At 48.1% G+C, this 22,879-nt stretch overlaps 1 protein-coding gene across 1 annotated transcript in view; it reads right to left on the bottom strand.

Moving 5' to 3' along the window:
• Positions 1-4,324: 4,324 nt before the first annotated feature.
• The window catches only part of DLGAP3 (DLG associated protein 3), a 57,661-nt gene continuing 39,106 nt past the window's right edge, over positions 4,325-22,879 (bottom strand). The window contains exons 9-12 of the mRNA XM_059690251.1: positions 7,156-7,640; positions 6,259-6,350; positions 5,879-6,022; positions 4,325-5,200 (exon numbers count right to left, since the gene is read on the bottom strand). Coding sequence (XP_059546234.1) covers positions 4,982-5,200; positions 5,879-6,022; positions 6,259-6,350; positions 7,156-7,640 — 940 coding nt within the window. The 3' untranslated portion in view covers positions 4,325-4,981. The remainder of the gene's footprint in view (positions 5,201-5,878; positions 6,023-6,258; positions 6,351-7,155; positions 7,641-22,879) is intronic.

Here is a 22,879-nt window from a genome sequence, read left to right as displayed (position 1 = left end):
GTTCAGTTCCCAATTGGGGCAGATGCAGGAGGCAACAAATCAATGTTTCTCTCCCTCTCTCCCCACCCCCCTTTCTAAAATCAATAAACACATATCCTCGGATGAGGATTTTAAAAAAAAAAGTCAAGAGAGTGAGAAATGTGGCATTAGAAGTATACACAAGTGGCAAAGAGAAGGAGTCCCAGGAAGAATTAGGGAAGGTTCCCAGAGTAACCTGCCCTTGAGCTGAGTCCCGAGTGACGGCTAGTAGTTCCATCAGGCAGAATTGAGTGGGGCTCAAGACTTAGGAATCAGCCCAGCCGGTGTCGCTCAGTGGTTGAGCATCGACCCATGAACCAGGTCTCGGTTCCATTCCCGGTCAGGGCACATGCCTTGGTGGGGGCTCTCTCCCTAGGTAGGGGGCATAGGAGGCGTGCAGGAAGCAGCAGATTGACGCTGTTTCTCTCATCAATGTTTCTATCTCTCTATCCCGCTCTCTTCCCCTCCCTCTAAAAATCAATAAAAACATTATTTTAAAAAGACTTAAGAATCAGATAGATGTGGGTTCAAATCCTGCCTCTGCTGCTTGCTAATCTCAGAAAAACTATGTTTTAAAAAAGACAATAGTACCCACCCCCTGGAATTGCTCTGAGTACTAACTCACATAATGTGTATGAAGTGCACAGCACTCAGTATCTCCTACGTGCTTAGTAAGTGGTCACTGGTATGTTCAGTATACTCCAAATTTATTTCTCCTTCTGTAATAGCCGATGTCCATTTTTGGCATTACTTATTCACTAAGCCAAAAGCCTGAGTGAAATCTTCAAGGTATCTTCATCTTTGCATTATTCCCCAGATCCAATTCATGTATAGAACTTACAATTCCTGAATGTCTCTCAAATTAATCATTATCTCGCACCTGGCCCCCCCTAACAACTCCCTCAATGGTCTCTCTAACTTCCATTTTCCCTTTCAGTGTATTTCCATTCTGCTGGCCAAAGGTTTGTTAAAAAAAAAAAAAAAAAAAAAAAAAAAATTTGCCCTAACTGGTTTGGCTCAGTGGATAGAGCATTGGCCTGCAGACTGAAGGGTCCCAGGTTCAATTCCAGTCAAGGGCATGTACCTTGGTTTCAGGCACATCTCCAGGAGGGGGTGTGCATGAGGCAGTTGATCAATGTTTCTCTCTCAATGATGTTTCTAACTCTCTATCCCTCTCCGTAAAAAAAAATCAATAAAATATATTTTTTAAAAAAATAAATAAAATAAAAATTAAATGAGCCCTGGCCAGTGTGGCTCAGTTGGTTGGGCATTGTCCCCTGCTCTGAAAGGTTGCTGGTTTGATTCTCAGTCAAGGCCCATGCCCAAGATTCACTCTCAGGGTCTCGCTCTCACATTGATGTTTCTCTCTCTCTCTCTCTCTCTCAAAAAAAAAATCAATAAACTATTCTTTAAAAAAAATTTTTAATAAGATCTCCAGCTTAACCCCTCCTTCCCTTCTCTTTCTTGACTGCAAAACTCCACTTCATCCTGCAAGGCCCAGTTCAAAATGTCCCTCTTGCTCTGGCTGGTTTGGCTCAGTGGATAGAGTGTTGGCCTGGGGACTGAAGGGTCCCGGGTTCAATTCCAGTCAAGGGCACATGCCTGGGTTGCATCCCCAGTGGGGGCATGCAGGAGGCAGCCGATCCATGATTCCCTCTCATCACTGATGTTTCTCTCTCTCTCTTCCTCTCCCTTCTTCCCTGAAATCAATAAAAATATATATATATTTTTTAAAAAAAGTCCCTCTTACAAAAAGTTTTCCCAGACCATGGCCATTTTGATTCCTGGTCAGGGCACATACCTGGGTTTTGGGCTCAATCTCCAGTTTGGGACATGCAAGAGGCAGCTGATCCAGTGACCTTCTCACACCGATGTTTCTCTCTCCCTCTCTCTCTCTCTCTCCCTCCCTTCCCCTTTCTCTCTCTCTCTAAAATCAATTTAAAATTTTTTTAAAGTTTTCCCAGACTCCCTGACTGCTAGAGGCTCCCTCCCCGTGTCTCTTCAGCCCCCTGGGAGACCAGGCCTCCCTTTATACTATACCTTTCTGTTTATGTGTCTGGTTATGGCCAGGACTGGGAACAACTCAAGCACAGGGAGGGGATCTAATCTTTCACTTATCCAGCACAACTACTCAGGCCACAATACCCAGAGGAGACTACCCTCCCCCCCACCCTCAGCCCCATTTGGGGAGGTTTTGGACATCACGTCTGTAGAAGGATGCCCACACAGTTGCAGGCGCTGACCTGTTTCTCCCTGTCCACTCACATATACTTCATCGTCCCGGAAAAGCTGGCCCAGTTTCTGGGAAAAGACATAGACCCATTAAAAAAAACACACACACACAACAAATATATAATGTGGATGGTTAAACTCAGACTCAGCCACTTACCAGCTTTGTGATTTGGGGTAAGTTTAGCCTCTCCAAGCCTCAGTTTTCTCATTGTAAAATGATGGTGATGACAATATCTGCTTCATAGGATTGCTCTGAGTACCTTACTGTCTAGTTCAAATCTCACCCATGACCCAAATATTACAGATGAGAAGCAAGATCAGACAGGGTGTGACTCAGCCAAAGCCTCACTTGGCTAGTCTACAGGAAACAGACAGATGAGGTTTTCTGGTGGAAACTTTTGGACAGTCGTCCAACCTAAGTGTTCCCAGACCTAGCTGCCCATCATAATCACCTGGAGCACTTGTTAAAAACGCCTTGGAGGGCAGAGAGTCTAGTAGTCACTAAGTTTTGGACAGGGCCCAGGAAGCTGTCTGAGATCAGCCTGAAGTTGATTCACTTTTGGAAATTTGGATCACAGGGGGGGGGCCCTCTCCACCTTCCAGTGGTCTCATGTGAGTGTGTGTGTACCACCTCTTGCTTTTCAGGTGGTCTCCCAGACCAGCCTGGAAAATACCTGTTCATGCCACTCTTCCGTTCAAAACCTGTCCATGGCTCCTCCCCACAGCCCTCAGAATCAGGCCTCCTCTACTCAAGCTGCCCAGTATGATCAAGCTTCGGCACCCCCAACGCCTCTTTCTTCCCCAGGCCCTTGCATAGCTGTTGTCTGATCTCGGAACATTCCTCCCAGCCTCAGGCCCACTTCAGTGGCTAATATCTCATCACCTTCCCAGCACTCACCCATATATTTTATCTGCTTGTTCACTGTTTTTCCCCATAAGACTGTAAGCTCCATAAGGGTAGAAATTACACTTGTTCAGGGCTGTCTCCTTGGTGTTGGGTGCCAACAGTGATTTAAAAAAAAATTTTTTTCCCCCAGAGACCAAGGGAGAGGGAGAGATAGAAACATCAATGATGAGAGAGGATCACTGATCAATTGCCTCTTGCACACCCCCTACTGGGGATCAAGCCTGAAACCCGGGCATGTGCCCTTGACCAGAATTGAACTCGGGACCTTTCAGTTCACAGGTCAACACTCTATCTACAGAGCCAAATCGGTGAGGGCCCAATAGTGATTTTTGATGAATGTTTGCTGAATAAATGAATGAGAATTGACTACTCCAGTGTGGCCCAGAAGAGCAGCCAAACCCCTGGAAATCTTTTCCTCCTGCTTCAGGGTGACACACCAACCCCAAGGACTACTCAGGGACTGGAAAGGTGGCTTTCTGGGTGGACACTGGGCCAGCTAAAAGCTCATGATTAGCCAGACCTGGGTCCACCGCCCTCAGCCCCGTGACTTTAGACAGGCCACTTCACCTCCCCTGGGCTTCCACTTTCTCATCTGTCATCAGGATGAGCCACATCCGTGTAACGCACTCACCCGCTGCCTGGCCCACAGTAAGTATCCAATAAATACTAGCCATCAACACTAGGTGTGCCTGCTGTTTAGCTTCCAAGGAAAGTTCTGTTCTCTGCCCCCCACCGAAGTGCCCACCCATACGCGGCATCAGAAAATATGGTAGCACTAACTTGAACAGAGTGTTTCTGCTGCTGATCTGGAATGACTGGAGCAGAGGGAACACCGGGTCCTCAGGGGAAGGGAAACCAATATTGGTCCATATCGAAGACTAACCACACTCCCTGTTTATTGAGCACATGCTGTGTGCCAAGGCACTGGGCTCTGGACTCCCCTCCCTGAGGGCCCTGGAGGACTGGGAGGCAGAAAGGGAAAGGCCTGCAAAGGTGGAAGTCCTCCCCTCTTCGCCTCCAGGAGGGCCGGGACCTTTCCCCAGCTGGCCCAGGCGATCTTTGCGCTCCCCTAACGGAGAGCTTGGCGCCCCGCCGCTCCTCCCTCCGCCCCCAGCCCCCATGCACAGTGCAGAGGTGGCTTCTTCAGGAGACAGCGGATGGCTGGAGTGCAGTTCTGCCGTTTTATTGTTTCCTGGGATACTCAAGGGGATGTGGGAACAGCCACAGGTGTGGTGAGGGGGAAGCCCCCAGCTCCCCTCCCCAGCAGCTGGGACAGGGGAGAGGCCCAGGCGCCCTGGTCCTGGGTTGGTCCAGCCACTGTGGTCCCTGGGCCCGGTGGGCTGAGGGCGGAAGGTGAGCCCCCGAGAGGGTGGGGCGGGCTCCTAGGCGGGGTTCGGATTCTTCATAAAAAGCCACGAAGCTGATCCCCACGAAGCCCAGCCCCGCGGGGTCGGGGGAGGGGGGGGACGCAGAGCCCAGATGGGGGACCTGGCCCGGCCTGGCCCGTGGGGGGAGTGGGGGGCGGGGGGAGGAATGGCAGAGATGGCGCCCGTGGGAGGAGGTGGGGACGAAGCGTCGGACCAAGAGAAAGGAGGGTCCAGGTGGGGGCGCAGGGCGGAGAGGCACGGCCCCCGGCCCAGCCCGGGCGCCTTCGCGTGGGGTCAGGAAGGTAAAAAACCCACGAGAGAGCGGCGGGCAGGAGGGGCCGGGGCGTGCGGAGCCGGCGGGGCGGGCGCACGGGCCGCCCGCGTTCACAGTGACCTCGACGCTGGGTGTACAGTACGGGTAGAAAACCGCGGCCGGGCCGGGCGGCGGCCGGGCGGGTCACAGCCTGGTCTGGGCCTCGGGGATGTAGATCTCGATGCTGTCGGCGCTCTCCGTGGCCGAGCTGTGGCGGAAGGAGGCGGCGCGCTTGGCCGCCAGGAGCCGCTTGCGCGCTTCCTGCCGCTGCCGGTCCACCGAGTCCAGGGAGCGCTCCTTCACCGGCACGCCCCGGCCCCGCGGCGGCTTCTTTGGTATCGGCGGAGGGACCTTCTTCTCCTCCTGCGCGAGAGGGGCGGGCGGCCGCTGAGTGGGGGGCGGGGTCCCACCGGGCTCCCCAGTTCACGCCCCTCCCCTCCCCCCGGGGCTCGGCCAGGTGAGGGCGGTTAGTAACCGTTAGACGCTGCTCTCTGTGCCCGCGCCCCAAGCCCCGGGTGTACCTGTTGCCACAAGGTCAAAACGCACATTTTTCTTTTTAAAGAAATATTGATTCGAACGCCCCTGGGTGGCGCCGTTCGAATCAGTGTTTGCTTCACTCCAGGTCCGGAGGGACGCGGGCAAGGCAAGGGGGGCGGGGGGGCGCTCACACACCAGGCTCTGGGCCCATCACGACAAGGTCTAGTGGGATGACGGCTGAGGGGCCCCTGTAGGTCCGAGCTGAGGGCAGCCCGCCCTTCGGAAGCTCTAGGTCTGCGCCCTCAAACTGCAGCTGGCCCAGAGTGGCTGCTGCCACCTCGGGTTCTGGCAGCGGCGGCAGCGACGAGCACTCGGGGCCAAGCAGGCAGCAGTGCCCCAGGGCGGTCATTCTGGAAGAAGGCGGTCACCATCACCTGCCCAGGGCTGCCTTTGCTGCCCCCGGGTCTCCTCCTGGCCCCCACCTCACCCCCACCCCCAACAGGCCTCCATGGCTAAGGGCATTTTCCAGGGTCTGGCTCTTGGTTCCAAGGGACCTGCCCCCACCTTAGGCTCCAGGAGTTTCCAGCTGTTGGCCTTGAGTTGCTGTAGCTCCAGGAACTTGAGGGTCACATCCTCGATAGAGAGCTGCAGGAGGTCCCAGAAACCCGCCAGGTCCTGGAAGGTGGGCACAGGGAACGCAGTGGGGTCCTGCAGAGGAAGGAGACATAAGAGAGGCAGCCAGTCAGGAATGTCTGCGCCCCAGCCAGGACCCGGGAAAGCCCCGCCCACCCTCAACTTGGGAGAGTGGGGTGGGGTGGGAGGAGTGGGAGACAGGGAGGCAAGAAAGCCTTTGGGTACAAACACCTGGTCACACCTCCAGGCACACACACTGGGCACCTTGCAGGCACACACGTCTGATAGGCTCTGCAACCAGGGGCACTCACCATGCTCTGCTGACACAGCCTGAAGAACTGCTGAACCTTCTGGGACAGGAGAAGCTGCGTGCTGCCCACAGCACTGCGGATCTTCTCCAGGACTGGGGAGCAGAAGGAGATTCAAGGAGGGGAATGGTGACTTTCCTTCCCCCGCCTCCAGGAAGTCTGCCCTGACTGACTCTTGCCCTTCCATGACCTGACATTTTCTATGTGTGTCTCCGCCTGCCCCTCCCCATCCTATCCTCAGGTTCCTAACAAGCAGCTCCTAGCCTACTTCACCCTGACATTTCTTCCTTCATACAACCTACATTTCTTAAGTGCTTATCCTCCCGGGTCAGAGAACTGAGAACACCAGTCCCAGCCTAGCCCGGCAGCCCTATGGCAAGCAGGCACTCGCTCCATGACCACCAGTGTGCGGCTCCTTGACTCCTTAAGAATCACTAAATTTCATGTATATGACTTCTGCCTCACACGTCACTATCCCATCCTTGGGGTTCTGGGGTAAGACTGTCTCTCCCCTCAGATTGAACTTGCAGGGAAGGGCCATGTCTTCCTGCTTAATCTTCAGGGGTGCCTGAGACATGCCCTGACATTGTGCACGGCCTGCCCCTGGCTTATGTCCTGGAGCAGGCCCAGACCCCCACACCGGCGCAGATGGGAAGAATTCCCTTGGCCGCCATGCGCTGGCAGCTATCGCCTAGAAGGCCCGGCCTGGTCACTTTGCCCAGTCCCAGCCCTGGCCTCTGAAGCTGCTCCCTGCTTCCTCCCAGGAGCTCCAGGAACGCCCTGCTGCCCACCGGGACCCTCCAAGGTTTGGTGCTAGAGAATCACACCCTTAGGACGGCACCCTCGCGTCCAACCAGAGAGCTCCCGGCCCTGATCCCTCCACCAGAGGCTCTCACTCACTCTCCTCGGGCAGCTCATAGTCCTCCGCCTCGCGTTCCATCTGCTGGCACCAGTGCTCCAGCTTCTCCACTTCCGCCCTCAGCATCTTGATGAACCACTCGCCGTCCCGTGGGCAGGGGGACGTGCGGCCTGAGTCGGGGAGGCTACGTGAGCCGCGCTCCATCCAGGAGTCCCGGCGGCCTGCCCCGGGGCCCGGGGTGGGGGCCGGGGCAGGGCCTGGTGACCCATCGGTGGCCGGCGGCTCGTACGGCAGTGGGTAGCCCTCGCGGTAGGCCCACTGGCCCTGCGTGTGGACCGTGCGGAAGACTGAGTAGGTGGGGGCCCGGGGTCCGGGCTGGGGCTCAGAGGCGTGCCTCTGGAAGGAGCGCCCGAACTGCAGGGCCTTGTCTTCTGTGGCCACCGAGGCCAGGCCGGCCAGGCCCTCCAGCTCCAGGTCTGCCTGCACGCCAGCCGTCACACTGTTGGAGCGCTTGAACCTCGCCCGCCTGGTGAGAGAGCTGGCTGTGATCTCTGCCCTCCCCCAGGCCTTCACCCCCACTCCAGACTAAAAGGAAAGGGGATGAGAAAGGAAACCTATCTGACCTTTAACTATATTAGTCCTTGTAACAGGTGGGTACATAACATACCTACCTGTGGCATCGCCTCTGGACAGGGTGATACTTACAATAGTTCATCTGTACAGAACAGCTGCTGGCATATGCCCATGAAAACAGACACAGCCCCGTGCTAGAGCATCTCCCTGCAGAAGCAGGGTTGGGGGTGGGGTACCAGAGGGGCCAGGGAGGAGCTAGGGTATTTGCCAATGAATAGAGAGGGATTTCAGCACTTTAACAAATGCTGCGTCTGCTTATTCACACCAGCTGTACAGGTAGGTCCTCAGCCCTGCAGACATGAATAAATTACAGCCCGGAGAGACCCATGGGTCCCCAGCTGTAAAGAAGCAGAGCCAGCATTTGGACCAAGGGCTGCTGCTCGCTCCACAGCCCAAGCACTTCCCAAGGCACCAGCTGCTGGAACGTCAGGAAGAACTGCCTTGAGCAGCTGGGGGGAAGGGAGGTGGGAGCAGCTGGGAGGACTTCTCCTCCTCTAGGGACCCCATGGCTCAGCCCAGAGCCTGGCCAGACACAGTCAGCCGGTGCCAATGGAGTTGAATTAAGTTGTTGGCAGGAATGGCAAAAGGCCTGGAAATTTCTTCTTTGAGTTAAGTAAATCATATGCAAAACAGAAAGTCAGCTGGTCTTGTTCTTTTCCCCCTCTGGTTCTATGAAGAAATCCGTGGCCCCTGAAGTGAATGAGGCTGGGGTCAGACCATACTTGAAGTGGGAGTCAGGAGATGTAGGGGTGGGTGGAGAGGTGAACAGAAGTTTGAGGTCTGGAATTTCAAGGATCACAAAAGAAAGGCTCTTGTGTCCTAAGCAAACTCTACTCATTATCAGGAGAGAGGGGCTGGGGACCAGCTCTAGGGGCCTCTCCAGCTTCCCAGGAGGTTCCCCCAACCCCCACAACTTCAGCCTTCCTCTTGCTGCCCAGGCCTTCTCTCCCTGCCTGCCTTGCCTGCCTGCTTTCCTCCAGTTGGCAGGCTGCCTGCTGGGAGCTGTTGCCATAGAAACCAGGCCCAGAAGGATGCTGCAGGACCCAGGAAAAAGAGATGCGCTCATGTGCAGTCTCCAACAAGCCCTATGTCCCAACCCCCACCCAGAGAGAGAGAAAGAGAAAATATATCACATTGCCTCTCACATGGTCTTCACCTTGGTGTCTGCCCTGTCCTGCCCTGGTCAAGACCTGCATCACTCTCTGCCTTGACTGTTGGATCAGCCTCCTTTCATACATCTCTGCCTCTACTGAGTAGGGCACAGAAGAGCACTGGGTCAGGAGTCTGACCTGAGTACTAATGCTGGTACTGGTGTTGTTGCTATGTGCCTTTGGGGAGCCACTCACCCTCTAGCTAGGCCATTTAATATACATGTGTGCATATATAAAATTATATATGATATATAATTATATATGATATATAAATACACACACACTATATAACATGATAGGAATGGACCAGTAATTGCCAAGGTTCCTCTTCTCTCTAAAATTATACCTTGCATATTTTAAGATCTGGTACTCAACACGCCCCTCATCAATCCACCCAGGACTGGAGCAGTCTTCCTAAAGTTGACCTCTGCTCAATTCATTCCCCCGCTCAAACCTTTTCCACAGCTTCTTCATGCCAACCAGGTATAGTTCAAGCTTCCTGTGTTAGCATCTACCCTAATGCTAGCATATTCTCTGGATGCAGTTCTCTCCAACCTCATCTCCCCTGCATTCTCCTTGTTCCCCAAGTAGATTATACTGGCCCTGGCTCTAAGCCTTTGCCCATGCTATTCCCCTGCCTAAAATGGCTTCCTCCTCCTTGCTCCCTCTCCATTCTCTGCCCAAGTTTCCTCTTCCTCTGTGAACCTCCAGACTGCCTCCAAGACCATCCTCTGTACTGTACCTCCCTCAGCAATCTTCTTGCATTTGGAGGCAACCCCACTGTTTGGTTACACTGTTCTGTTTCTGGCGAGTCTTATCTAACTGAACTGTTAGGATGCACTTTGGCTCCCTTCGAATATTTTTGTGCCTTTGGCTCCTTCAGAGCTCCAGCGGTTGCAAACCACACGGACAAAGGTGGGGTTTGCCCCAATAAACACAGTGTGGAAGACATGCCTTCCCTGCTTGCTTTCCTGTTACCCCCATGAAACATGGATCTGTCCTTTGGCACCACTGGGTTTGCTGCCTTTCACCTGTCCTCGCAGGGGTCCTGAAAGGACCACATATTCTTGATGGAATCGGCCACACAGTCTGGAACAAAAGCATAAGTGCCCCAGGCTTCATGGTTCTCAAGTCAGCACCCACCTCAAGGAGCTCTCTCATTGGGTCTACTTCAAGAAAGACCAACGAAGTTGAGGAGTTTATGGGATTCCTGGAAGCGCAATCTTCATCAACACTTCCAGCCAGGGATTTTCACAGCACAGGCGGGGGCCAGTCATCCTTGTGCAAGTGGCATTTGCAACCAGCAGTGTGGGACAAGGTCCCCCAAGAGAAGAGCAATGGGACAAAGAAGCAAAGCCCGAGGGAACACGGACATTTCATGGGTAGGTGGAGACGGTGTACCCGCTAAGGTGCCTACGCCAGAAAGAACAGGGAAGGAAACCAGGACAAAGACACTTAAAGGCAGATAGGGGACAGATGGGTCACAAGAAGGAGTGAGCAACCAACATGGAAAATGCAGCCGGGTAAGAATGAAAGGTGTCCATTGATTTGGCAATGTGGAGGCCAATGGTGATCAGGGCAAGTCGGTCTGGGGGAGTATGGGGGCAGACGCAGATAGCAGGTCGTCAGGAGGTGGAGAAAATGAGCCAATACAGCTCTTGAAAAGAGCTTGTTGAGAAGGGAGGAAGAGAGAAGATAGTGTACCTTTTAAAAATATATATATATTCTTATTGACTTGAGAGAGGAAGGGAGAAAGAGAGAGAGATAGAAACATCAATGATGAGAGACAATCATTGACTGGCTGCCTCTTGCATACCCCTACTGGGGATCGAGCCCACAACCCGGGCATGTGCCCTTGACCGGAATCAAACCTGGGACCCTTCAGTCCACAGGCTGATGCTCTATCCACTGAGCCAAACTGGCTAGGGTGACAGTGTACCTTTAAGGGAGAGATATTTTTCTTATTTGTCAATTACATCTCAAAAATCTGGGGAAAAGAAGGGAGGGGTATTTTGTTTAGGATGGTTCTCACAAGCCATATCTCAAGTGGGGAGAACTTTGGTGGGGGGGATAAACAGAATAATGACTGTCCAAAGAGATCCATGCCCTAATTCCCGGAAGCTGTGGATGTTACCTTCCATGGCAAAGGGGACTTTGTAGATTACTTTAAGGATCTTGAGATGAGAAAAGACTGGATTATCCAGGTGTGTCTAATTTAATCACAAAGGTCCTTATACATGAAAGAGGGAAGCAGGAAAGTCGGAGTCAGAGAAAAAGTTGGGACAATGGAATCAAGGTTGGAATGATGCCATGTGAGGACAGCCTGCCCCTGCCATTGCTGGCTTTGAAGACAAAAGTGGGCTACAAGCCAAGGAACGCAAACTATCTCTATAAACTGGAAAAGGTGACTAAATGGATTCTTCCCTGTGTCTCCAGGGGGATCAGTCCTTGATTTTAGCCCAGTGAAACCCAGTTCAGACTTCCAACCTCTAGAAGCACACTGACCACCAGGGGGCAGACGCTCAATGCAGGAGCTGCCCCCTGGTGGTCAGTGTGCTCCCACAGCCAACCTCCGGGGGCCCCTCCCTGCCGGCTGGCCAACCTTCCGCAGTCCTTACCTCTGCTGGCCAACCCCCCCCCCCCCACTCCCCGTAGGTCCGGATCAGGGGGCCAGCCAGCCTACCTCCCGGGTTCCTCCCCCCAGCCTCCTGATAGGCCTCGATCACCAGCTAAGCGGAGGGACCCCACCTGTGCACGAATTTGTGCATTGGGCCTCTAGTAAAATAATAAATATGTACTATTGGAGGCCACTAAATTTGTGGTCATTTATTAGAGCAGCAATAGGAAATTAATACAACTTGTAAAAGAAATCAATTGAAGGTAGAGAAGAAAGTAGTCCAAGGTACCACAAAATAGGGGAATCCTATATAATAAAAGCCTAATATGTTAAGTGTCCGACCATTTGTTCAACCAGTCGCTATGATGCACACTGACCACCAGAAGGCAGACGCTCCAACCAGTAGGTTAGCTTGCTGCTGGAGTCTGGCCCACCAGGACTGGGCGAGATGGACCGGACACGCCCTGGAGCCCTCTTGCAGTCCCCAATGGGCCCCGACTGGGACTGGGCGAGATGGGCCGGACAGGCCCTGGAGCCCTCCTGCAGTCCCTCCCCACCCCGATTGTGCACCGGTGGGGTCCCTCAGCCTGGCCTGCGCCCTCTCACAATCTAGGACCCCTCAGGGGATGTCAGAGAGCCGGTTTGGCCCAATCCCTGCAGGCCAGGCCAAGGGACCCCACCAGGTGCACAAATCCATCCACCAGGCCTCTAGTAGATAATAACTAACACAAACTGAGCACTTAGTATATGCTGAACACTGTACGTGAATAAACACACTCAATCCTCACAAATAGTCCCATGAGAAGGGTGTGAGTACCACCCCTACTTACAGATGAGAAAACAGAGGCTTAACCTCTAGAGTGCTGGGGAGCGCAAATGCACTCCTCCTGTCTTTCGCCAAAAGTGCCGGGAGCACTATCAAAGCTTCGAAACGGCGTCCAGTTCTAAGTCTGTTTTTATTAGTGATGATGATATTGCTAAATATGTCAATGTACTAAAGGTTTCCTTAAGTTTTTGAATATGTAACTTCATTTACTTGCAATTCATAATTTTTTTTCCTAAACTGCTGTAAAATCAGCAAAAATGCCTTGGCAATTTTAGCATAGTTCCTAGGATATTGGTTAGCACTCAAAGGGTCAAAGAGGTTAAGTGACTCCCTAAGATCAGACATTTATCAAGTAAATACAATATGGCTCAGCGGCCAGCTCTCAAACACTCCATGCCCACCTAGGATTGAGGGAGAGGAGAGGCTTTAATCGGCAAGAGAGATGACTCACCCCTGAGGCAGGACTGGCAGAGAAGGAAAGGGAAGAGATGCAAGTAAGTTAGGAGTTGGTCCAGAAGTGGAGAGAGGTCCCACCAGATGACCTCAGCCATGATAATAAAGTGAGCAGAAAGAATGCTGGATACTTGGGGGTGGGGAAGTGGGGGGAGGAATGAAAACAAGCATCTTTAGGGGAGTAGCCTAGCAGAGTGGTTAAGCACCCTACTCTGAAGCCAGACTTCCTGGGTCCAATACCCAGCACTATGGCTTGTGCCTCAGTTTCCTTACATATACAGAAGAATGATAATAGTGCCTGCTCCTAGGATTGTTATGAGACAATAAATGTAAGAAACTTAGAGCAGCACCTGGGCTGCCCATTGTAAATGTTAGCTACTATACAGAGAGGCAGAAAGGATTGCAGCTCTTGCTGAAAAGAAAGGAAGCTGGACAAATAATATCATGGGAATGTAGCGCTGAGAACCCAGCCAGGGCATTGTAGTTATTCATTATTATGATTGCTGTTGATCATTTCCATCTGTTCTCCCACAGCACTCTGAATAAAACCTCTTTTATACTCCATATCACATTGTATTGCAGTAAGTTATTTGCATATCTATCTCCCTTACTAAATAGGGCAGTTACTCATCCTTAAATGTTAGCTGAGCGGTTGGCTGGAAGAAAGGATGGTAGAGAACACTAATAATCCCCACCATCCATTCTTCCTAAGTAATAAAATCCCACAATTTTAGGATGGACACATGGCCACTTCTAATAAAGATTTGTTTACCAACCTCCCTTGCAGCTAGATGTAGCCATGTATGGCTAAATTCTAGGTCACACAGTATAAGCAGAAGTTGTATGTGCAACTTCCAGGAAATGTTCTTCTTTTTTAAAAAAAATATATTTTATTGATTTTCTTACAGAGAAGAAGGGAGAGGGTTAGAAACATCGATGAGAGAGAAACATCGATCAGCTGCCTCCTGCACACCTCCTACTGGAGGTGTGCCCAGAACCCAGGTACATGCCCTTGACCGGAATCGAACCTGGGACCTTTCAGTCCGCAGGCCGACGCTCTATCCACTGAGCCAAGCCGGTTAGGGCTGTTCTTCTTTTTTTAAAAATAGTTTTTATTGAGAGGGAGAGAGAGAGAGAAACATCAGTGATGAGAGAGAATCATTGATTGGCTGCCTCTTGCACCCTCCACACTGAAGATCGAGCCCGCAACCGGGGCATGTGCTCTGACCGGGAATTGAACCATGACTTCCTAGTTCCTAGGTCGACAGAACAACTGAGCCACACTGACTGGGCCAGGAAATGTTCTTAAAAGGAGAACATGCCCTTCTTTGTTCCTTCCTCCTCCCTGCTGACCAGAAAGCAGACATGATGGCTGGACCTCACGCAGCCATCTTAGAACATGAGATGGAAATCAGGATGGAGGAGCAATAAAATAGTGGGAGCCTGGGTCCTGACACTGTAGAGAACCTAGCAGCCCCTCAGTTGACTATCTCCGGACTTCTTCTAAGGAAGAGAGAAATAAACTTGTATTATATTTAAGTCACTGTCATTTGGGGGTTTTCTGTAACTCACAGCCAAATCTAATCCTAACTATAACAGATGCATTTCAGGGTAGTGAAGTTCAGGGCTTATGTTCCTACTTAGCTTTGCATTTGGCAGTATCCGCTGTGGTCCTCACCAATGCTGTACACATAGAATAGAAACTGGCTTCAGTTACGAATTGTCACTAATTTATAACAATGCCTTTTCCAATATTTTCTCCCCAAGCCTTTTGACAAAGTTGAGAAGGCTTCCTCACCTCAAGTTTTTTAGGGTCACAATGATCACATTTCTGATTATTCTGGAAGTTGCTATCATAGTTACTTCAGGGAGACATTTCTACTGTGATTCTCTAGGGGAAAACACAAGAGGCTCTGGGAAAAAACTGGCTCATCCCAGGAGACACAGTGTCTAATGCTCAACATCCAGGAGTTGTCAAGAGGTTTTGCCAAGACTACTTGGCGGCAGGCTGACAGGAGGTGTGGGTGAGTGGGCAGGGAGGAGTAAGGGCAGAGACATTTCAGCAAGGCTCAGCCATTGTGCTGGCTCCCGCTTTGAGAAAGCATCTAGGAACTTAAACATAAAATCAACTGGGGTCCCTGAGTGCCCCCACTTCATCCTGGGGGGCTATGATAGGGTGGGAGATTTAAGTAGAGCCATGATGGTCAGTCAGAAACCATCTTGGAGTTGATAGCTGAAGAATGGAGGCAGTGTCCATTCTTCAGCTATCAGGGCTTGTGGTCAGTTAGCAACTCATTGTTTCTGCAGGACTATTATTGGAATATAGCTTCATGAGGATGCAAGCTTCCTTCCCAATGCGCAAGGGGCTCTGTTCTTTCAGCACACTCCCTTCTCAAGGTCCCAAAGCCACAAATGACCATGATCCTAAGGAAAGATCATGAGTACAGGATGGCTTTCCTACACAGAGTTCTCCAGACGGCCCTGACTGGGCACAGTGGGTAAAAGTAGGGTTGTCAGAATAAATACAGGACTCCAGTTCAATTTCAATTTCAAATAAATAACAATTTTTTTTCCTACTTCATCTATGAGGTTCTTAGGTGAACATGGCCATAAGCTTCACTGGGCAGGGACTGTGTGTTCTGCTCACCTTTGTATCCTCAATGCCCAGCAGAGTAATCCTATATAATAAAAGCCTAATATGTAAATTGACCAAACAGCAGAACAACAGGCGGAACGACAGGTCGCTAGATGCAAACTGACCACCAGGGGGCAGGTGCTCAATGCAGGAGCTGCCCCCAGCCTGCAGGCCCCAGGCCAGCCAAGGTGGGTGCTAGCAGGGCCCTCCCCCCCCGCCCCCCCGTTACCCCACTGGTCGCTCCACAGATCAGCCCTGATCACTGGCCAGGCTAGGGACCCTACTTGTGCACAAATTTCTCTAGTTGATAAATAATAGGGTTACAATATATATTTGGGTGAAGGTGCAGTGGAGATGGAACTGAAGGAGCACCAACTCCCACCCCTGTGTATTTCTAAGCCAAGTCAACACTAATGATGGACAACTGGAAGGTCCTGCAGATGACTTCCAGGTATCAGAGGCAATAACTCTAAACTCCTCACCCAATAGGTTAACAAGGAACAGTCTGAAAGGCAGAAATAGAGACCTTTCCTCCCTGGCAAGTTTTAAAACCAAAGGGGACAGAGAGAGAGAGGAGGGGGGGAGATAGAGATAGAGATAGAGATAGAGATAGAGATAGAGATAGAGATAGAGATAGAGATAGAGATAGAGATAGATACTGGGACCAGTGAGATAGGAGCAAAGACCAGAAAGCCCAAGAAAATGGGGTGGCAGCAGGTGCGGGGATAGGGGCAATGAGTCCTCAATTATTTGCCTAGAAAGGCTGTTGGTATTCATGGCTCCCTTTTATGTACCAGTTGGGGCATGGTGTGTGGTAAGTCAGACTGAAAGTGCCAGGGACATAAGTGACAGAAAGGACAGTGCAGGTGTATAACTAAGGATGCCTTCAGCAGACAAGCAAGGGAGCCTGGCCAGAAAGATGTGCCAGATTTCTTCTCTCCCCACCTGTCACCCCTCTGAGTTTCCAATGTGATCATCCCAAGTAGTTCAGTTTTTTACACATTTACCCAACCCCATCTCACTGGCCTTCCCCACCAAGACCTCCCTGAATACCTACACACGAGCAAAGAACTCATTGTCTGCCTGTCCCTGCCCTTCCTGACTTCACTCCAAATGCTTCTCAAATTGGTCCACTTCTCCCTGGATCTGCTGCTATCAGCCTAGTCCAGACAACTGATCAATATTGTAGATGGAACCAACTTGGGAAGCTCCCTCCCACCCCTTAAACATATAGAAATGCTGGCTAACATAAAGTAGGAAAGGTGGATTTGCTATAATGCCAAGCCTGAAACAGAAAAGAGAAATCTTCAGGTACTAGAAACAAAAAGGCAATTCAAAACACGAGTAGTGAGAGGGGATCTAAGCCAAATGAGCCTCAGGAATATCAGGCCAGACATAGGCTAGAGGCTGGATGGTGACACCCAGGGAGAATAAGAGGAGAGACCCCAAACCTGTGCATCTGGGGAGCTGGAAGGAGACCCTATGCATAAAGCCAGCAGCCAAGAATGGTCATTTCATTTACAAACTTGGACTTGAAAACTCATATCATGACTCAGAAAAGTGGCTAAGAAGTAAGATGCTGAGAAAACAAAACATTAAGGCTGCTTTTTGTGTGGGTGTGGGGTTCAAATACATACTCCCAGTGAAATATAGAAATCTCAAGCTGAGATATTAACTCTAAAACTGGTCTCAAGCTCAAGAAGTACTTCAGCATAAAGGAAATTGAACCCATGAGGAAGGAGTGGGCAGTAACAAACAATAGTGAACACATAAATTGTTAAAACATGTTTGTAAAACTAAATATTAAACCATAAAAGGTATAACAACAACTGATTTAGAAGGGTGTTTTTTTTTTTAAAGGTATAATCAAAATACTAGATAAATATATAACATGGAAGATGGGAGGAGGGAGTTAAAAAGGAAATTAAAGTGTTCAAGGTACTTGTTTTGTACCTAAGAATGATAGAAATAATGACAAAATTTGGACTATTAGAAAAATATAAATTAAGTATATTTGTTACAATTTTGAGAAAAATTATCACTAAAATGTACTTCCCACCCAGTGAAAGGGGGAAAAAAGAGATATAAAATAAATTTGATCAGTTCAATATAAGGCAGAAAAGTAGGAGAGGGGCACAGCAAAGAAAAGCATATCAAATGGAAAATTTTTAAAGAGATGACAGAAATAAATTAAATAAATCAGTAATCAAAATTCATATAAGTGGATGAAATATGCCTACTAAACTCTAGGTCCATACTGCTTACAAGCAACACATCTAAACAGAAGGATATAGGAAGGTTGAAAATAAAAGATGAAAAAGATAAATTGGAAAATTAACCAAAAGAAAGCAGCCATAGCAATAAAATCAGACAAAACAGAATTCCGGGCAAAAGCCATTAGTAAAGATGAAAAGCAGCCTATCTATATATATAAAAGCCTAATATGCAAATTGTCCCCTCAGGAGTTCGACTGGGAGACAGGGAGTTCGATTGCTCACTATGACATACACTGACCACCAGGGGGCGGCGCAGAATGAAGGAAGGCCCAGGCCAGCAGCCAGAAGGCCCTGATTGGCCCTGATCACCAGCCAGGCCTAGGGACCCTACCCATGCACGAATTTCATGCACTGGGCCTCTAGTTTCATAATAAAATGGCCAACCTACCAAGAAGATACAACAATTATAAGCCTGAATACTTCTAAATAGCACTTTATCAAACTAAAAATATTAATAAAATTACCAGGAAACATGAAAAGTAATGGGAGTCATTTTAACACACCTTTCTCAGAAATGGTAGATCAAACCAAAAAAAAAAAAAATTGAAGATAAAGAAACCAAAAAAATTTGAGGACAAACATTTGGAAAATGTTTACATGTATGATCATATGTACTTATATGTGCCTATGAGGGAGGAAGCCTCACCAAACTCTACGGAATATCATACAGAAGGCACACTATGACCACAATGTAGCAAATTTAGAAATCAACAGTAAAAACGTAGACCTTCTCCCCAAAAAATACAGTTAAAAACTAAAAAAAAAAAGTCTAAATAATTCACAAGTTAAAAAGGAAATTATGATGAAAGTTACAAACCATTTCAAATTGAACAATGAAAACAATGCATCTCAAAACTTATGAGTGGCAGCTATAGCAGTCAGTTATAAGGGAATGTGTATAGCTTTAAAAGCACATGTTAGAAAATAATGTTCAAGAGGCTGAAAAAAAAGACAAAGATGGCAGAAGAAAGAATATAATAATACTGAAGTAGTAGATGGCAGGAAATATTAATGATAAAATAGAAACAAACCATAGAGATGCTCACTGAAACCAAAAGCTAGTTTTTTAAAGACTAATAAAATATAACTTAATAAAAATATTTAAATGATTAAATATACAAACCTCAGACAAGATTGATCAAGAAAGAGAGGAAGGGATGAAAAGAGGCATAACCTTTAGATACAGTAAAAGTTTATAAAATTGTAATACTATAACAGAATATTTGTGCCAAAAATTTTAAAAATTGTCAATTTTTGTAAATTGGTCCATATTTTAGAAAAATATAAATCATCAAAATTAACTCGAGAAGGAAAATGAAACCAGAACAGTTCAATAACCACTAAAGAAACTGAAGCTGTAGTTCAAAAAGTTTCTCTGCCTGGCCTGTGTGGCTGGGTCAGTTGAGCATCATCTCATGCACCAGGAGGTTGCCGGTTTAATTCCTGGTCAGGACCCATACCTGGTTTATGGGCTCAATCCCTAGCAGGAGGCAGCCAATGAATGTTTCTATCTCTCTCACCCTTCCTCTCTCTGAAATCAATAAAACATATTTTTTTTAAAAAAAGTTTATCCTATTCCCCAAAGGCATCAGGCTGAGGTAGTTTTATGGGCAACCTTTACCAAACCTTTAAGGAATAGATAATTCCTACTTTACACAAATTGTTTCAAAGAACAAAACACAGAGAGTGCTGTCAAACTCATTTTAGGAATCTAGCATAAGCTTAATACCTGAACTAACAACAATAAAAGCAAAATAATAGGCCAATATCACCTATGAACACAGATATAAAAACCTTAAATAAAGTAACAGCTATTCAAAAATCCAACAAGACATCTATAGTAATAAAAGCATAATATGCTAATTAGACTGGATGTCCTTCCAGGGCTGTGAGGGAAGCTCGGTCCCGAGTGCTAGAGGGAAGCCGCTGCTGGCAGCTGGGGGAAGGAAGACCTACTCTTGCACGAATTTCATGCATCGGGCCTCTAGTATAAAAATAATCAAGCAAGTCTGTGACCAAAACTGCTAGAGTTCAATATATCCATTCTTCTCTTTGTCTATTCCACAGCCTCCCTTGCAGCTAGATACCACCAGGTGATGAGGTTTCAGTGTGATGTAGGTGAAAGTGTTGTGTGTAACTGTCAGAAAGTCTTATTAAAAAGGAAAGATTGCACTCCTTCTCCTTCCTTCCTACTGCTCAGAATGCAAACAGACCGGCTAGAGCTTGACCTACAGCTCCTTGGATATGAGCTGATACACAAAGGATGGAAATGCAGCAAGATAAAAGAAGCCTCAGGTCTGACACTTCACTTCTATATCCAGGCTTTTAAAAAATATATATATATTTTTATTGATTTCAGAGAGGAAGGGAGAGGAAGAGAGAGAAAGAAACATCAATGATGAGGGAGAATCATTAATCGTCTGCCTCCTGCACATCCCACACTGGGGATCGAGCCCAAAACCCAGGCATGTGCCCTAACGGGAAGTCGAACCTTGACTGTCTGGTTCATCGGTCAACACTCAACCACTGAGCAACACTGGCCAGGCTGGGTTTCTTTTTTTCTTTTATATCGGGGAAAAACATTAAGACACTATTGAGGCACTATTACTCACAGCCAAACTTAATCTCAACTGATAATAGTATCAAGTAGGGTTTATCCCAGGAATGAAAGAATGGGTCAACATGGAAAAATCCATTAATATAATTCACCATGTTACAAAGAAAAAGAGAAAAATCTATGATCATCTAAGTAGTTTCTGAAAAAAGCATTCAATAAAATTCCACTCTCATTTTCTACTTTAAAAAAATTAAAATGAAAACTCCTAGCCAAATAGGAATAGAAGGGAATTTCCTCAACCTGATAAATAGTACTCATCAAAATCTGTAGCAAACATCATCATACTTATGAGTGGGAACTGAGAAGATATCCACTAACATCAGGATTGGGACAAGCATGGTACCCTCAACAGCGAACTAGAAGTCCTATTCAATGCACTATTACAAAAATAAATTTAAAAAAAACACAGATATAAATAAATGTCCTTATTTGCAGGAAAAAAAATAACTGACTATATGGAAAACCCATTATGATTTTCAAGTAAACTATGAGTCCTAATAAAAGAGAGCAGCAAAGTTGCTAAATATAAAACCAATATATAAAACTTAACAGTGTCCCCGTACACTAGCAGTGCCCAATTATAAGGTACAATAGAAAAAAGATCCCCAACACAAGATCTCCCATAATGCAAAAGACCATCACCTTTCTCCCCCATATCCACTATTACTTCCCTCAAATTCATTCTCCACTCAGCAGCTAGTGATCTTTTATAAACATAAATTAGATCATGTCACACTCCTTTAACCTCTTAATAGCTACTCATTAGTTATCATTAAATTCTACTTCTTTATCATGGCCATGCTCGGCATGACCTGGCACCTGCCACTGCCCCATTCCACACCGGTCACATAAACCTTCTTTTAGTTCCTGATGCAGGTCAAACTCTTTCCAACCCCAGCACCTTCACATATGCTATTCCATCTTCCAGAAAAGATCCGCACCGCCCGCACCCCTCATCACCTGAGTGTTTCTAGTCAATCCACAAGTCTCAGCTTAAATGTCTCCTGCTTAACTTAAATAAGGCCCTTTCTCTCTCAGCTCCTGCTTTTTTTCTTTCATACTCCCACCATAATGTGAAATAATACCCCATTATATGTTATACTGCAATGAGTAATCATATTTTTATTCAGGGATGATTTATTCATTGCCTTGATTCCTCTCTAGACCATAACTTCTATGAGGGCAAGAGTCAGGTCTTTGATATTTCCCTGAGCATTTAACAGGAGCTGTCATATATTTAACAAGTATTTTCTGAATGAATGACTCAATGAATGAATGACAGAATTTGATGGTTTAGCCAGAGTCTCAGTAGAATGCCTCCTGCACTCTTCCGAGGATTCAGGCTTGTTAGGAGGAATAGGAGGACCCCAGAGATGTATCTGTGTGAGGGACCAAGAAGCCTCATTTGGAGTGAGTGAGGAGCAATGGGCTTAGTTTATGATCCATGGGGCAGCATTAGAGGGGGGCAAGGGTCCTAACACAGAGCTGTGCCCATCCAGACCTCCTAACACACCTCTCAAGAAACTCAAGTCATAGACCATAAAGTTGGCCATAAAGTGCCACTTTTCTGTGATCTCTGTGAAATAATACGGGTTTAGATCAGCGGTTCTCAACCTGTGGTTCGCGACCCTGTTGGCGGTCAAACGACCCTTTCACAGGGGTCGCCTAAGACCATCCTGCATATCAGATATTTACATTACGATTCATAACAGTAGCAACATGACAGTTATGAAGTAGCAACGAAAATAATTTTATGGTTGGGTCACAACATGAGGAGCTGTATTTAAAGGGCCAGAAGGTTGAGAACCACTGGTTTACAGGATAATAGCTTTCAGGAGTGATGGGGGCAACAAAAGCGAATTTTTGCCATCCTTGGTGGGGGCATTTACAGTCTCGGCAGCATGTAGAGCTGCAGGGGGAGCTAGAGTAAGAGTAGAGAGAAACATTTGATCAGGCACACACACAAGACACTCCGGGAGTTCCCAGAATAGTTGGGGAACTTTAGGGGAGGCCCAAAATGGCAACTGGAACAGCGCTGCAAGGGACTGCTACTGGGACTCTAGTTTTATTCCTCCAGTGGGTATGGCTTGAACAACACGGATTACCATGTAACTCTTAACAGCCAGCGTCAGGCAGAAACCATACTTAGGGCCACCGGCTTGGTGGCATTGTAGCCCAGAGGGCAGATGGACCACATGGACACTGCCACCTGGTCATCAAAGAAAGCACCTTCCCACAGGAACTCAACAACAGAGGGACTTCTCCCACTGTTCCCTCCAGAGCTCACAATGCTAATTTTCCCATGAGAAATTACGGAAGCAATGTTTCTGAGGCCACCTCAATGCCAGAATGCTGGCTGTTGGTAATGCCACCATCTCGGGTACACCAATGACTCAGGCATATAATAGGTACCCCCAACCGGTTAAATGCTGTGTGAGCCAAGTGAAGAGGAGTGCTATATGTGCCAGGGGCCCCTGAGAGGCAATCTTCAGATTTATTTGTTTTTCTTTGAGCTCACATACTTGTACACCACAGGAAGTTAACAAGGGATTGGCAA

This window comes from Myotis daubentonii, chromosome 3 (genome assembly GCF_963259705.1).
Source record: "Myotis daubentonii chromosome 3, mMyoDau2.1, whole genome shotgun sequence".
Lineage (NCBI taxonomy): Eukaryota > Metazoa > Chordata > Mammalia > Chiroptera > Vespertilionidae > Myotis > Myotis daubentonii.
This window is presented reverse-complemented; position numbering and strand designations above follow the sequence as displayed.